Below are 12,246 nucleotides of genomic sequence, written 5' to 3'. Positions count from 1 at the left end.
AGATATTGCGCCTGCGTGTCTTCCAGGTACAGAGTACACCGATGTTATGGGTTCCTAGGTTCAGTCTCGCCTGCATCAGGTATGGATCATCGGCAGTTGTCCCTGCCATACTCAACAATGTCTCCCATGCAACCGCGGGAGAAAGGTCCAAAAAGACTTTAGGCGATCTGGTTGCGCAATTCCAGATCGGCTGTCGGCAGCCAGATCGCGGAGCCTTTGTATAAGATAGATGGGTGTTGTTAATCGTCAAACTTCATCAGCTATCCAGGTGCCTACTTCGCTGTACGTATACGAGAGAGCTCTTCGGTACCCAGACACTGCAGATCCTGCAGAACGTTTCTGTTCTCGAAGGCATCGCACGTGTGACAGTTCCTCCCGTCATCCACGTTTCAGTTTTCAATTTTCGGATCGATCATCATGCGTATTCTTGAACTCCTCCCTGTCGGGTTAAGCTTGGCACAATGGTCTGCAGCTGCAGCGTTACCTGCAACTACTGATTTGGGTTCATGCAAAAATCCACCCAAGAGGGTGGAATGGTAAGATCATCGAAAGCTGTACGATACCCGATGTATGACTGATGCTTCATGTATAGGAGACAATTGTCAGAACCACAGAAGAAATCCTACATCGATGCCGTTCTGTGTTTGTCACATACAAAGGCCAAATCCGGCATTGAAGGAGCCGTAAACCGATTCGATGATCATCAAGCTGTTCACATGCTGCAGAAGCCTCAGATCCATTGGGTTGTACGTCAAACCCCTCTGGCCCAGCTTCGATCTTGCACGCTCATACTTTCAGGGTCACTTCCTTCTATGGCACCGGTACTTCACGGCAACCTACGAAAAGGCACTGAGGGATGAATGCGGATATACTGGAGGCCAACCGTAAGTTGCTAGCCAGTCCAAATATACACTCATGACATAAAAGGCTTTCAATCTAACCAATGCGCAGATACTGGGACTGGTCTCTGGATGCCGAACCGCATAACGAATCATCCTCCCGTCCGTTTGATTCAGAAATTTTCAACCCTGACACAGGTTTTGGTGGCAACGGCTCGCCCGTCGCAGCTACTCCTGCCCAAAATCCCTTGAACATTACAGGCAACACTGGTGGAGGATGTGTAATGAACGGGCCATTCGCGCCTCCCCACTTCACAGTGAACGTGCCCACTCCACACTGCTTGAAACGAGACTTTGTTCCGTGGATTGTCAATCGAATGGCAGACAAACGACTGGTCGAAGAGGTCCTGGCACAACCGGATTATACGAGTATTGCAAGGACAGTTGAGAAGCAGCGAAGCTTTGATCCTCCCAACATTCATGCCAGTGGCCATTTTGGTATCGGTGGCATCCTGGGTACCATGGGAAACGCGGCGGAGAGCCCTGGTGGTGAGTGCCTGGTTCTCGTTCTTTCTGACAATACCCATCTGCCACATAGACATATCACTAGGAAACATGCTGACATATGGCAGACCCACTCTTCTACCTCCATCATGGCAACATTGACCGCATCTTTTGGGAATGGCAACAGGAAGATCTCGAGACGCGTCTCAATCAAGTCGGTGGGCCCATTACGCCTTTTGATTACAGCGGCAAGAACGTTACATTGGACTTTACCATCAACATTGGCTTGTTAGCAGGGAATGCCACGCTCAAGGACCTGTTGAATACAGAAGGAGGGACGCTCTGCTACACGTATTAGATAGGCTCAATCCAGTTCTTCCGCACAGGTTGCTTCGCTTTCCAGTAGTGTTGAACTGATGCACTCGCCTTGCAGGACGCTGTGATCCCTGTCATGCATGCATCTGGGTCTGGAGGAAGGGCTTCCCGGTCCAGTCACGTCGCAGGACCAGCTGGGCATGGCAGCATCGATGATTCAGGTGGGCTTTGCATTTCCTTGGGCGACATATCTGACTGAACACACATTCGATGATCCAGAATTGGCTATGATTGAATCGAAGGACAACCGACGAAGCAACAAGTTCGCATGTCCGTATGCTGTCCTCGGTGCGGGCACCCACTGACAGTAGGCAGACTAGCTCAGTAGTGTTTCCGACTTGTAAACTGGCATGTTGTCTTCTGCTGAGCATCCGTCGCTGTGCTGTCGTCTTGTGTGTAGGGAGATGTTGTTTTCGCCCGACGGCTTGGGTCACTACCGGCTCCAGAGGCGTGGCATGGCAGTTTCAGTCCCCCTACTCTATACCACCGCACAGGGCTTTGAACTCTGCAAGCGAACCAGTTGCGTGCCATCCAAATTCAAGCATCTCTGAAACGTGGCCTGACTCCTCAAAGCTGTCTCACAGCGTATCCTTCTCGCGAGCCTCCTTTTCGGCAACCTTCTTCGCCCTCTCCGTCCTCTCTTCCCTCAACGTGGTAAACACCCAGAACCACGCCGAAACCTCCATGAAGCCCCATGTGAATATGAAGCTGTTGTTCAGACTAGCGCCAGCGTGCATTCTGAAGTCCATGCCCCTTGGTGCGAACATGCCACCTTCTTTGAAGACATAGCAGTATGAGGTGAGGCCGAAGAGGAAGAGGAGACGCATGGGTGCTTGGAGACCCCAGAAGTGGTCGAAAACGTCTTCGTGTAGGGAGAGGGCCGTCAGGTCGGAGAAGCCGATGAAGGCGAAGAGAATGGCTACGAAGGCTGTTGCGGCCGAGGGCTTGTTGAAGTCGCGGGGTGTTGGCTGGGGTGTGTTAGTGACTTCAGACACAACTTGAGTAAGCAGCAGAAGTATTGCAGTACGTACGAGCTGCATTGACTCTCCTAGCAGGAGAATGACGCTTTGGTTCGATATCAGGGCGGGATTCCGCAGCAGGACGACTGCAAGTGTGAGGTGAAACAGTGCGATACTGCGTATCATGGTGTTTGCTGATATTATCGCCATATTTGTGGACTATGGGCTGCGAGGGAGAAAATGGCAGATGTAAAGTTGAGGCGTTCGTGGCTGTAATGTTTCTGAGGTTCGCGTCGCGTGGTGTTTCGGACCAAACTCCTAAAATCCGTCCGCGCCCTCCTGCCAAGACCGATCTACCTGGATGATAACAGCTCAACCTGGCACCATGTTTCTTTTCACCTGCATCTCCTATTTTGAAAATGAAAATGGAGAAGGCGGGCGACCTCCCTACCAGCCAAAAGCTTGCGCCAATCCAGCGCCGGTCCTTGAGACGGCGCCTGTGCAAGTTTGATGACGTTATCTTCCTCGTAGTCCTCTTCCTTATCGCGTCGACCATATGGCTCACAGAGATCCGAACGTTCTTTCCAGGCCACAAGCACGCATGTGGAAAGCCATTGACAGTTGAAGAGAGAGCGGTCAAGATACTGCAAGAGAACCCACTCATTGGTCAGCCGTACGGACGTGAAATGCAGGTCCACATGCTGACTACCCAAGAGATGGCCATAACGATCTCATGATCTTCATCCGGGGCAAATACAACAACCGTATTTACAATGAATCCGGCAGCGATTTCGCAGACAAGTTCGAGAATGGCGGACTAGCGCAGCATGTCGATACTCCCCGCCTCGAAAAGGGACGTCAAGGTGGTGCCTTCTGGAGTGCCTTCTGGCTCTGTCCATTGGGCGACGAGACGAACTTTGCTGATGAAAGATATCACAATAGTAAGGCAATCTGACTCGACAGAGCATTGAATCGATACTAATGTATGCAGTCGTGAAAGCAACTCTCGGCCAGCTAGATCTATTCAACCGCCTAGGGCAACAATACCCAAAATACTTCACTCCATCGCGGAACAGCGCGGAAGCCATCAAAACCTTTGAAAACGGTGGCTTCATCGCACCAGCAGCTATCGAAGGGTTGCACCAAATCGGCAACTCGGTCTCTACTCTGCGACTTTACTACCAGCTTGGAGTCAGATACGCGACTCTGACCTGGAACTGCCACAACAAGTATGCCGATGCAGCAATCGAGACGGGATCCGACTGGAGCGCGCGCATTGCGAAACCGTACTGGAAAGGTCTCAGTCCCGCAGGTCGCGACCTCGTCAAGGAGATGAACCGCCTAGGAATGCTAGTAGATCTAGCGCACGTGAGTCAAGACACCATGCGCGACGTACTCGTCGGTCGAGGTGACGGAAACTGGAACGGCAGTATCGCGCCACCAATCTTCAGCCACAGCTCCGCATACGCAATCTGCCCGCATCCGCGAAACGTTCCCGACGATATACTTCAGCTCGTCAAGCAGCGCAATTCTGTCGTCATGGTCAACTTTAATCCAGACTTTGTATCCTGCAAGGCTTCGAAAACGCCAAATTCCTTCCCAGATTTCGTCCCGGAGAACAACACCCTAGCGCACGTGGTACGTCATATCAGACACATTGGAGAGTTGATTGGGTATGATCACGTTGGGATTGGCACGGATTATGATGGTATTGAGACCACTCCCGAGGGGTTGGAGGACGTATCTAAGTTCCCTGACCTTATCGCCGAATTGCTGAGGCAGGGCATAAGCGATGAGGACGCTGCAAAGATCGCAGGACGGAACCTTCTTCGTGTCTGGGAGGAGGCTGACAAGGTGTCGAAAGAACTGCAAAAGACGATACTGCCCCTGGAGGATGAGCTGCATGAACAGTGGGCTTAATATGTACACGTCTGCCTTCACTACTGCGAAGGAGGTTGGACTTGGAACTCCTGACCGCCGACCTTGAAACTGAACTGTTCTGATTACACAAGATAGTATATACGTCGGGGGTTATGCATCCGATTTTTGGCACAGTAAAATGTGACACGAAAACGACCCGTAAAAGCATTGTTAGTTTGATACTGTCAACACGTGTTTGCGCGATGAGGCGGGTGGTGAGTGGCTGAGCTCCACCCCAGATCACACCACTTCTCAGCAGCCCAGGCCTTGGCAACGTAACACGACATGCGACTTCCAAGGCACATGAATGAGTAGAGTATATATATCCTCAAGCGATGGAATCTCCACAGCCTCTCACTGTTAGTCCTACAACTCACTCAGATTCCGCGCCTCTCATCACCTAACTTCTTCCACCACACAAACACCTCGACAGTGCAACTACCTACTCACACAACCACAAGAACCAACAACCCATAACAACGCAATGGCATCCCCCAAACTAAAAACCACAATCGCCATCCTCGGCTGCGGCGACGTCGGTTCCACTCTAGCCTACACCCTCATCCTGCAACCCATCTGCTCAGAGGTAATCCTCGTAGACCCCAAAACCACGCTCCTGGAAGCCCAAGTCCGCGATCTAAACGACGCCACCTACCGCGGCGGCACCTCTGTCCGCGTGCGCGCCGGAACGCACGCCGACGCCGGCCGAGCAGACATCGTCGTCATAACCGCCGGCGCAAAGCAGAAGCCAGGAGAATCACGCTTATCCCTCTTATCCCGTAACCTGCACATCCTAGAGAGCATCTTCAGTGCCATGGCGCCGATTAGTCCGCACACGATCTTGCTGCTTGTGGCGAATCCAGTGGATATCCTGACGTATTTTGCGAGGCGGTTGTCGGGTTTGCCCGAGAGTCAGGTGTTGGGGACGGGGACAAGTTTGGATTCTGCGAGGTTGAGGGGCGTGCTGAGTGAGAGGGCGGGGGTGGCGCCGAGTAGTATTGATGCTTATGTGTTGGGGGAGCATGGGGACAGTCAGTTTGTGAGTACAGTTTCCCTGGTTCCTTTGCGGGGAGAGGAGAGGGTGACGAGACAGGAGAGATAGACAAGCTGATATAAGATACAGATTGCGTGGTCCAGCGCTACTATTGGCACAACACCGCTTTCTCTTGCTCTTCCGCCAGACACGATGACCCAAGAGTTCAAGGACCAAATATCGGCTCACACTCGTGGAGCAGCTGGCGCGATCATCGCGGCGAAGGGTTGCACAAGCTACGGTATCGGAAATATCGCGGCTGGTATCTGCAAGTATATATTATTCGACTCACGATCCGTTCGGCCCTTGTCCTTCTACCAGCCTGAGCTGGGCTGCTGCTTGTCTATGCCGGCAGTAGTTGGTCGAAAGGGTATCATCAAAGCCATGCCAGTTCAGCTTGACGAGGTGGAGAAGGCGCAGTTGGAGGCCTGTGCAAAAGGACTGAGGGGTGTGATTGAGGGAGCTGAGAAGGAGTTGAGCGCTGATCGTGAGCTGGAGAAGGCACTAGCGAGCGACAAGGGAGTCTGAGGCTACACGCTTCCATGGAAAAAGTACTGCTTGATACACGCCGGATGTGTACTCCTTCTTGAGTAGTTACTCAAAAAGTATTTTCACAGATACGATACACTATTGCCCGATATCTCGTAGTCCACATACAAGCATGTTAGCCTTCATCTCTCTTTACTCCACCGCCAACTTGATCTTCACAACCAATCCGTAGATGCTTCCAACCTCATAAGACGCACGAATCGCCTCCTTCCTGCTGTCCATGTCGATATATGCCGTTCTAGTCCTCTTGACCGGCTCGCGTTCGGGAAGGATGGTGATGTTGCGACTAGCGAACTCTAGTTAGCGCATGTATTCACTGACGTGTATAGTGTAAGACTTACATGTCCCATCTGTACTCGATAAAGAGTATGCGGATGGCTTCCTCGTCTACGCTAGCAGCGAGATTGGTGACGATCAAACGATTTGGTAGAATTTTTTTCTCCTCGATCGCGTGATACTTCTCTTCCTCTTCCAGGACGTACTTGATGGTGGCGTCGAGTTTCTCGTTCTCCCTCCTCACCATGTCTTCCTTCTCCTTCTTGGCCTCAGACTCATTCATATCTGGACGTTGTATGCCTTTCGGCTCGAGTATCGCAGTTGTGTCTTGTGGAGAGACTAGTGTCTTGTCGACAACAGATACGGCCTGGGCGGTTCTGCGAGAGCTGTCGGGGGTCATGTTGGAGGGTGGCGAGAACATAGCGTTCATCTTCGCGCGGAGAGTCTCAAGGTTATCGTCTTCGTAATCGGAACGGTCTGTGTTAGGGGTCTGCTTCTCTTCATCTGATTCAGCAGGCATGGCTTCCTTGTTCTCCATGATATCGTCTTCGTCAATGTCGACGCCTAGACGCTCGGCCAAAGCTGACAATTCGTCTTCCTTGTTCAAACTGAGGCTTGCACCCGTGGCCTTCGGACTGTTGTCGCGTACAACCACAGTATCCTTTGACGAGAATAGGTCACGCTTCATATCTGCCAGCATTCGTGATAGATCATAGCCACCATCAAGCTTCTCCTCATTACCAATGTCTGAACGCTGTTGCAGCGACGAATCGAGCTCCGCGAGCATCATCTTGGGATTCTCGGCACGGTCCGATAAGTAGCCGCCGCGCAGGTGAACCTGTGTCTGTTGCATGTCTATTTGTTGGTTAGTCGGGCTGAGTTGAGCGATCAGTTGATGCCTAAATGCTTACCTGATGATCCTTCAACAGAAGCAGCCGCCGTTGGCTCGTCGCTCGCAATGTTCTCGTCACTTTTGTAAGGTTTTTCAAGCTCGGGACGATCGTCGCAAGAATCGCTGCCCTGTGATAGCTCAGGCTCGGGGGTGACAGGAAGCTCTGGTGCAGCTTTTGGTGTTGATGGGATGGGTACTGGCCTCGAACGCCTCTGCTGTAGCTCTTGTAGTTCAGCGTTGCGACGCTGACTTGCTTTGACGAGCACGTCCGTAATGCTGGCGAATTGGCGGTTGAGCAGACCGTTTGTTGAGGCCGCAGCAGCTCGATCTCGGTGTTCCATCTTGGTCCTGGGCCCGGTCTGTTTGCGTCCGCGAGCGGAAGCAGCCTGGTGCCGCGACATGATTGGTAATGCTTTCCCCTGACGTAACGTAGATGAAGAATCCATGAAGTTCAGTGGCCGCAACTACCTCTTGCTTGCTCGGCGTAAGTCCTCCCGTGAGTGGTGAGAAGGTGCGACCGTGTGCGTATCTGTCAATCGGTGAAGTGAGTAGCACTAGCCATCGGTCAACATATCCCCAATCAAGCTGAAATGTCGCGGTGTGTCGAAACAAGAGGTGCCAGTCGTTGTGAAGGATGTAGATGAGGTTGGCAGGGGAGAAAGAGAGGTCAGGCAGGTGAGAGTTGTTATTGTTGTTAAGTTGTGCCAAACAGGAAAGCGCTACCAAACCGAATATACACCGCTGACGCTTTTTGAGGTGAGTTCAGATGGTAGGATTGAATCGATCGTGGAGACAGGCAGGATTCGTATGTATCAAGGGAATAGCGGTTGATACTAAGCACATAGAGGAACCTGAAAGATGTTAAGTCATGAACAAGTGCATCTCACGAAGAGTGTTATGTACCCAATTGTTCCTACACAACTCGTTTCGTATACCACGAACCGATCCCAACTCTTGATAACTACACATGACAGAAGAGAAGAAAAGCTGAGAGCCTACTTGACCCAAATTGAGTTCCTTGAGATGCGAAAGCGCTACCCCAAAGCCCACTCATGAGCAGCGAGTTTGTTTTCTACTGCTTCTTCTTCCCAGCGCCCTTGGCCTCCGCAGCCTTGCGTTCAAACTCCTCGATCTCCTTCTCCTCAGCCCTCTTGGCGTACCACTGCCCGGCTTGCAGTACCAGCACACCCACGAGCACCAGCGCCAGGATTGTATTACTAGCCGCAAAAACCCTCAACGTGTCCTCTCTCGAGATGTAATCTCCCATATCTTCGTCCGTGATCTCACCCGGCGCCGCCTTGTTCACGTCACCGTAGATACCCGCTGTCACGACCCTGAACCCCTTGACGATGTTGGTCAGGTAGACGGTGATACCAGCCATGTAGAGTACAAGCGATGCGCCATCGAAGAGCATGTTGGCTTGGTTGGGCTTGAAGAGCTTGATGAGGAAGCCGAGGAGGCCGGTGCCGATGGCTAGGTTGAGGATGCGCGATACGATGGGAGGCGAGGCATAGAGGAACTTGATGTGCGATTCAAGGATGTCGAAGTAGGCTGATCGGTCGGCGGGCATGGTCCATAGGACATTGTAGTCGTATGGGAGTTGCGCAAACATGATGCCGAGGAAAAAACATGTTGCTGCGGGTTCGTCAGCAGGTGTAATGGGGGCGCAATCAAGTGTTGTGGATGTGGGCGGAGGCAGCATGGAGGGGTGCACTTACGTCCTACCACCATGAATTGCGCAAAGTTGTTTGCTGCGCCTGGAGCCATTGCGAAGAATTCTGGGGAGCGCGAACTCGTCTGGGGTTTGCGGTTGATCGAGAAATCACAGTGAGAGGAGAGGAGAGCCGGCGCAAGCTTATCTGGCTGGTTTCTGCCGCGTCGCGAGATTCGCAGTTGGAGGTAACCTCTTTAAGAAGGTAAGACCGTGGACGAGACTCGAAGCGAATTCTCACCACATAAGTAATCAGAGGAACTGCGAGTGGCTGTGAGAGATCGCACAGTGAAACAGGGCTGGGAAACGTGAGTTTTCCCACTTTTCGGAAGCGACCCCGCGAGGGTTCACCACCCCCCATGATGCTTGCCTGCAGACGGCTGCCTTGGCATGTGACAGCCACCCACGACCTCACGCGACATTCGGCGGGCGGCCGTGGAAGAACAACTTGTACATCGTTGCTTCATTGGAATTTCTATGCGAAGCTGCTGCAAGCAAAATAGACGCGCGCTAAGCGTCGTTCGGATATCCAACGCCTTGGTACGCCGTAACCAGATACATCTACATCCTCTGCCGTCGCTTCCCTCCCATGCTTTAGAAGTCGTTATCGGCGTCCATATCCTCATCTTCCAGACCAGCCTCGATGAACACAAGCCTTGTGCCCTCTCCGGTCGTTTGCCAGACCTGTCAGAAAGCGTTAGCATCGTGCATAAACTCAAACGTTGGGCGATAGCACTTACGTCAAGCATGGAGTACTCGTCAATAGCCTGCTCGAACTGATCGGCTGTGAAGCCCTTAGCCAGGACTCTCTCCCTGACTCTGCGAAGATCGAGCTCGCCCCTGGTGCCATCGCCGACAGCAGCAGCACCGCTCGCCTCCATGGACTTGATGAGGTGGTAGATTTTACTGCTTGGAGTGTGATCAATCCCACGGTTCTCATCGGCGTACAAACTGGCCTTGCTGACTTCGGTAAGGCGGAGAGCTTCGTCTACATCTTCCGAGATGACTTGTTCGGCGAACCGCAGACGTGCCAGAGCCTGCGCAAGACGGAGTACACCAAGCAGCGTACGCGGTGAGGTGTGGGTAAAGGCCTTCTTGTTGCCGTCGTCGCGCTTTTGCTGTTGGCGCATGCGCACATAGGCACCAACCATGTAATCCGAAACCTCCTTTGGCACAGTTGGTCGGTATGATCGCGCGCGAGCAACCCATTGGCGTACTTCGGCCGGGCTGAAGATGATGCCGCCAGGGGCTTCAGGGTGAGCGTTATGCATGTGCACGTGGGTGACGTGACGTGCCAGCTCTTCATCAGAGTCTCGCGCAGGGGTATCAAGGATGAGGAACAGGACGTCGAAACGTGAGAGAAGCGCAGCAGGGAGGTTGATGTTCTCAATCGGCGAGAGACGAGGGTTGTAGCGGCCGTACAATGGGTTGGCGGCTGCAAGGATTGATGTGCGGGCATTCAGAGTGGTTGTAATACCAGCCTTGCTGATGGAGATGGTTTGCTGTTCCATGACTTCGTGGATCGCCGTTCGGTCGCTGTCGTCCATCTTGTCAAACTCGTCAATACAGCACATGCCGTTATCAGCCAAGACGAGAGCTCCTCCCTCAAGCACCATTTCATCGGTGACTGGGTCGCGCATGACGGCGGCGGTGAGACCAACACCACTGCTACCACGACCAGTAGTGTAGACACCACGAGGTGCTACTTTGGTAATGTACTTGAGCAATTGGGATTTAGCCACACCGGGGTCACCCATCAAGCAGACGTTGATGTCACCACGGATGCGCATGCCGTCGCCGACCTCCTTTGTGACACCGCCAATGAGCTGGAGCAGAAGAGCCTTCTTGACATCGACGTGACCGAAGATCTCAGGTGCGATGGATCGCGATAGGTACTCGTACAGCTGGCCAGTCCTCTCAAGCTCGTTCATCCTGCGGAGAGTTGGTTGAGCAAGCACAATGTCGTCGTAGGCCTTCTTGTGTTGCATGACATATTGTGCTTCGAGGTATGTGTCGGTAAGGAGACCAGCCCGGATGGCCTTGAATCCAGTGTAGGGCGTGGGGAGGAAGATACCAGCACAATCGATGACATCTCCGGGGTTGATCTGCCTGACAAGCGCGCCGTGGCAGTGGATGGTTAATTGCCGGGGAATATGACCCACGGGTACTTGGTCCGCCATCTCCTGAATCTTGACTTCTTGGAAAGGCAGGAACTTGGAGGCGCGCGTAGAAAGGAAGAGCTGGCCCTTGGTCTTGTTGCTCTTGCAGTCGTCGGACGGGCACTCGACGAGCGGGGTGAACTGCTTGGTGGTCACGGGCTGGAAAACTTCACTTCCGCAGCGATCGCAAGAGTAGGCGTTGACCTGCACAGCAGGCTTGACGTCCGACACTCTGGTTGCAATACCACGGACTGTGATGAGATGGCCCAGGTGCTCTCCTCGCACGTTGCGGACAGCCAGCGCCTTCATGCTGCGCTGGCTGCTGGAACCAGACGGTATCCTGGGCCTGAAGTTGAGCGTGTATCGTCTCGTCAAGGCAGGAGGAAACATGGTCTCGGGCGCAGCCTGTGCGTTGTCGTCGACTCCCTGCATCTCCTGCTGTCTCTCGTTGCGCTTCGAGCGCTGCGTCATGATCACGTCCAGGACATCGTCCTTGAAGCTGGTACTGTTAGTCTCTGTCTGGGCAGGATGTCACGGGGCCGTACTCTAGTTCTCTGGTGGGTGCGGGCAGGCACTTGTCGACTGCGCGCGAGAAGATCTCGATGTAGTGGTGTGCATTGCGCTCGATGGACTCGACCAGCCGGTAGTTGTGCTCGTCGTCTGAGGTCGCCTTCTCGTAGGCCTCGACGTCGTTGAGGTCTATCTGGATCTCGTCGCGCACGCGGTTCGCTACGTCTTGGAGTTGGTCCATGTACTTGAGCTTCGACTTGGCGCGAGACTGGGCTCCGTTGGGCGCAGGGTCGTCCGAGTCGTCCACCATGTCGTACTCCTCGTCGCCATTGCCGCTGATGTTCAGGCCCTGGAGCTGGTCGGCCGCGTCGGTCGAGGCTGATTTGTAGTTTTTGAGAAAGTCAACAAAGGCGGCTGGCGGGTGTTAGCTGGGGGGTTCAGTGTTTTGCGCGTGCATACACACCCTCCTGCTCGTCGTAGTTGACGGGCGCACTCGTGGTAAGGAGCGCCATGGTGTCT

The 12,246-nt window shown here is 53.3% G+C and overlaps 7 protein-coding genes across 7 annotated transcripts; 3 read left to right on the top strand and 4 right to left on the bottom strand.

Annotated features, from left to right (window-relative positions):
• Window positions 1–417: 417 nt before the first annotated feature.
• On the top strand, window positions 418–1,701 carry J4E87_007367 (uncharacterized protein; the record flags this gene model as incomplete). The annotated part of the gene is made up of 5 exons (XM_049378963.1): window positions 418–536; window positions 593–746; window positions 799–884; window positions 952–1,388; window positions 1,472–1,701. 5 exons carry the CDS (start codon window positions 418–420, stop codon window positions 1,699–1,701), a joined length of 1,026 nt encoding a protein of 341 aa, XP_049231233.1.
• Window positions 1,702–2,296: 595 nt separating this feature from the next.
• J4E87_007366 (uncharacterized protein) lies at window positions 2,297–2,863 on the bottom strand (the record flags this gene model as incomplete). The annotated part of the gene is made up of 2 exons (XM_049378962.1): window positions 2,297–2,686; window positions 2,750–2,863. 2 exons carry the CDS (start codon window positions 2,861–2,863, stop codon window positions 2,297–2,299), a joined length of 504 nt encoding a protein of 167 aa, XP_049231232.1.
• Window positions 2,864–3,102: 239 nt separating this feature from the next.
• On the top strand, window positions 3,103–4,597 carry J4E87_007365 (uncharacterized protein; the record flags this gene model as incomplete). The annotated part of the gene is made up of 3 exons (XM_049378961.1): window positions 3,103–3,343; window positions 3,394–3,618; window positions 3,669–4,597. The coding sequence occupies 3 exons, from the start codon at window positions 3,103–3,105 to the stop codon at window positions 4,595–4,597; spliced, it is 1,395 nt and encodes a 464-aa protein (XP_049231231.1).
• Window positions 4,598–5,081: 484 nt separating this feature from the next.
• Window positions 5,082–6,158, top strand: J4E87_007364 (uncharacterized protein; the record flags this gene model as incomplete). Its single annotated transcript, XM_049378960.1, has 2 exons — window positions 5,082–5,636; window positions 5,721–6,158. 2 exons carry the CDS (start codon window positions 5,082–5,084, stop codon window positions 6,156–6,158), a joined length of 993 nt encoding a protein of 330 aa, XP_049231230.1.
• Window positions 6,159–6,311: 153 nt separating this feature from the next.
• Window positions 6,312–7,748, bottom strand: J4E87_007363 (uncharacterized protein; the record flags this gene model as incomplete). Its single annotated transcript, XM_049378959.1, has 3 exons — window positions 6,312–6,465; window positions 6,521–7,310; window positions 7,367–7,748. The coding sequence occupies 3 exons, from the start codon at window positions 7,746–7,748 to the stop codon at window positions 6,312–6,314; spliced, it is 1,326 nt and encodes a 441-aa protein (XP_049231229.1).
• A 671-nt stretch (window positions 7,749–8,419) lies between these two features.
• Window positions 8,420–9,114, bottom strand: J4E87_007362 (uncharacterized protein; the record flags this gene model as incomplete). Its single annotated transcript, XM_049378958.1, has 2 exons — window positions 8,420–8,982; window positions 9,066–9,114. 2 exons carry the CDS (start codon window positions 9,112–9,114, stop codon window positions 8,420–8,422), a joined length of 612 nt encoding a protein of 203 aa, XP_049231228.1.
• A 538-nt stretch (window positions 9,115–9,652) lies between these two features.
• Window positions 9,653–12,239, bottom strand: J4E87_007361 (DNA replication licensing factor MCM7; the record flags this gene model as incomplete). Its single annotated transcript, XM_049378957.1, has 4 exons — window positions 9,653–9,742; window positions 9,799–11,716; window positions 11,763–12,141; window positions 12,191–12,239. 4 exons carry the CDS (start codon window positions 12,237–12,239, stop codon window positions 9,653–9,655), a joined length of 2,436 nt encoding a protein of 811 aa, XP_049231227.1.
• Window positions 12,240–12,246: the final 7 nt, after the last annotated feature.

The sequence above is a fragment of the Alternaria ethzedia genome, assembly GCF_023757985.1.
Source record: "Alternaria ethzedia strain BMP 0044 chromosome Unknown scaffold_20, whole genome shotgun sequence".
Classification (NCBI taxonomy): domain Eukaryota; kingdom Fungi; phylum Ascomycota; class Dothideomycetes; order Pleosporales; family Pleosporaceae; genus Alternaria; species Alternaria ethzedia.
Note: the sequence above shows the minus strand (reverse complement) of the source record. Positions and strands in the feature narration are given on the sequence as shown.